Source organism: Emiliania huxleyi, assembly GCF_000372725.1.
Source record: "Emiliania huxleyi CCMP1516 chromosome Unknown EMIHUscaffold_174, whole genome shotgun sequence".
Classification (NCBI taxonomy): Eukaryota; Haptophyta; order Isochrysidales; family Noelaerhabdaceae; genus Emiliania; species Emiliania huxleyi.
This window is the reverse complement of record NW_005200844.1, coordinates 202,956-205,566: the sequence shown is the minus strand read 5'-3', so window position 1 is coordinate 205,566 and position 2,611 is coordinate 202,956. Positions and strand designations below refer to the sequence as shown.

At 69.9% G+C, this 2,611-nt stretch overlaps 1 protein-coding gene across 1 annotated transcript in view; it reads right to left on the bottom strand.

Annotated features, from left to right (window-relative positions):
* Positions 1-1,000: 1,000 nt before the first annotated feature.
* EMIHUDRAFT_456264 (hypothetical protein) overlaps positions 1,001-2,611 on the bottom strand; it is a gene marked incomplete at both ends in the record, with an annotated part of 2,582 nt that continues 971 nt past the window's right edge. The window contains 2 exons of the mRNA XM_005784025.1: positions 1,001-1,012; positions 1,337-1,565. Coding sequence (XP_005784082.1) covers positions 1,001-1,012; positions 1,337-1,565 — 241 coding nt within the window. The remainder of the gene's footprint in view (positions 1,013-1,336; positions 1,566-2,611) is intronic.

Below are 2,611 nucleotides of genomic sequence, written 5' to 3'. Positions count from 1 at the left end.
CGCCTCCGCGTCCTCTACCTCCTCCGCCGCCGCCGCCCGCATTCCGTTTCCGAGGGCGCCCGGCGCCACCGGCTGCCAAAGAGCGGAGGTTCCGTTTGAGGTCGTCTAACAAGCCGCCGCCGCCGCCGCCGCCGCCGCCGCCGCTGCCGCCGCCTCCGATGCCGCCTCCTCCGATGCCGCCGCCGCCGCCTCCTCCTCCTCTTCCGATGCCGCCAGGCTTCCGCTTGAGGGAACTGAAGCCTCCGCCCCCGCCACCTCCGCTTCCGCCTCCTCTGCCTCCTCCTCCTCCTCCGCCTCCGCCGCCTTCTCCTCCTCCGCCGGTGCTGAGGACTTGGACGGGTGGCCTTCGACGACCAGCGCTGCCGAGGCCAAACTCTTTGCGACAGCCGCCGCCTTCGCCGCCTCCGCCGCCTCCGCCACCGCCGCCGCCGCCGCCGCCGCAGCCGCCGCCGCAGCCATTCTGGCAAGCCATCCGCATGTCGCCACCGTCGTCGCCGCCTCCGCCTTCGCCTCCACCTCCGCCTCCGCCTCCACCTCCGCCGCCAGCTGCACCAACAGTTTTGGGACGTCCGGTACCCCCCCTTCTAAGACCTCGACGACCGCCTCCGCCTCCACCTCCGCCGCCTCCGCCGCCTCCGCCGCCTCCTCCGCCTTCGCCGCCTCCGCCGCCGCCTCCGCCCTCGGCCCCGCCGCCATTCTGGCAGGCTCGCCGCATGTTCCCGCCCCCCGCGCCCCCTCCCGCTCCTCCCCCCCCGCCACCGCCGCCGCCGCCGCCGCCGCCGCCGCCGCCGCCGCCACCGGCGATAGACCTCTGGCGCCGGCTGCTAGCCGGCCGTCCCGCCCCGCCGCCACCGATCTTCCATGCCCCTCGCCCTCCCCTGCCGCCGCCATGAAGCCACCCTTCGCACCATCTTCGGTTTTCTCCACCCGGCCTCCTCGCCGTCGGTCGTGTTGCTCGAGCGCACACACACTTTGCGGCCGCCGGGACCCCTTTTAATTTTTAGCTCTTTGACTCGAGTCTCGTGTCTGCTGTAGAATGCGTAGAGAGTTGTGCAGTACAGTTACACGGACACAACATGTATATGCACAGCGCAGACGAGGCTGCTCAGGGTGAGGCTCTATTGCACATGCGCTGCGGCACAGTCCACAGACACGGACGCCCCCGCTAAGCGCTGCCGCTGCGCGCTGGCCGGCTGCCCGTCTGGGGACAAGAGTGGCAATTCGAACATGCAACAACCGTTTCTCACGGCCCTGCTTGCAGCAGCGCATCTCTAGCCGACGGGAGCGTCGCGCCGGGCGGCGGCTGCGGCGCGGGGACGAGTGCGGCTCCGTCCACCGCGAGGCCGGCGCAGCGCGCCTTGAGTGCCGAGCCGCCCACTGCCATCGCGTAGACGGCGGCGAAGAGGGCGATGAGGAGCGAGTACCAGCCGACGGCCGCCCAGCTGCTCAGGTCGAGGAAGAAGTAGGGCCAGAAGCCGCTCTGCGCGTACTGCGCCCACGCGTAGAGGACGTACGCCGTCGCCCAGCCCAGCGTCAGGTAGAAGTCGGCCGCGCGCACGGCGAGCCTGCGGGGTCGAGGGGGGGGGGGGGGGTGACGGTAAACTGAGCCCTGGTCTGACAGCCTGACAGCAAACCCCGGACAGCGCCTGACAGTGCCCGACAGCCTGACAGCGCTGACAGCACTTTCTCTGACAGTCTGACAGCTCAGACGGTAAAGCGCTGTCTTCTGAGACAACCCAGGTCACGTTAGACTCGGAGTGAAGGGCCGCTGCCACGTGCGACAGCTTCACGAGCTCGAGGGCATGGGCACGCGGAAAGGACACGGTGATGATGATGAGGGGAGCTGGATTTGGACACGGGCCCCGTTCTGCTGCTGTTACCTCCGGTCCGCACGGGTACCCCCGAGCTAGGACCAGGAGGCCCCACGGTACACGGCGTCTCCACACTAGGCGAGTCACACACGTGTCGTGATTGGGACCAAAGCGCTGGCTGAGAGTCATGAATGAGTGTATGTGTGTGTGTGTGTTGTCATGTGAGACGCTCCCGGCGGAGCGACACGGGCGTTCGTGTGGCAGAAATCCGCTCGCGCCTCGCAGCTAGGTCGGGGGCTGCGACCCCCTCCCCCGCGGCGGGCCTCGCACCCTCCCGGCGCCGTGCGACTCGGAGGGCAGAGCGCGTGCTACTCTCGGCGCCTCTCGGCGCCTCTCGGCGCCTCTCGGCGCCTCTCGGCGCCTCTCGGTTCCTCTCGGCTCCTCTCGGCTCCTCTCGGCTCCTCTCGGCTCCTCTCGGCTCCTCTCGGCTCCTCTCGGCTCCTCTCGGCGCCTCTCGGCGCCTCTCGGCGCCTCTCGGCGCCTCTCGGCTCCTCTCGGCTCCTCTCGGCCCCTCTCGGCTCCTCTCGGCTCCTCTCGGCTCCTCTCGGCTAGTCTCGGGCCGGTTGGCAGCGCCGTCGAGCAGCAGCAACAGCGAGTTGATAGCGTGCGCCTCAGAGGGGAAGGAAGAGGAATAATGGGGCAAGGGCGAGGCAGCACCTCGCATCGCCACACCCAGACGGGCAACAGCCCCTCTCGATGTGCAAGGCCAAGGGAGAAGGAGGGGGGGGGGGGGGGGTGAC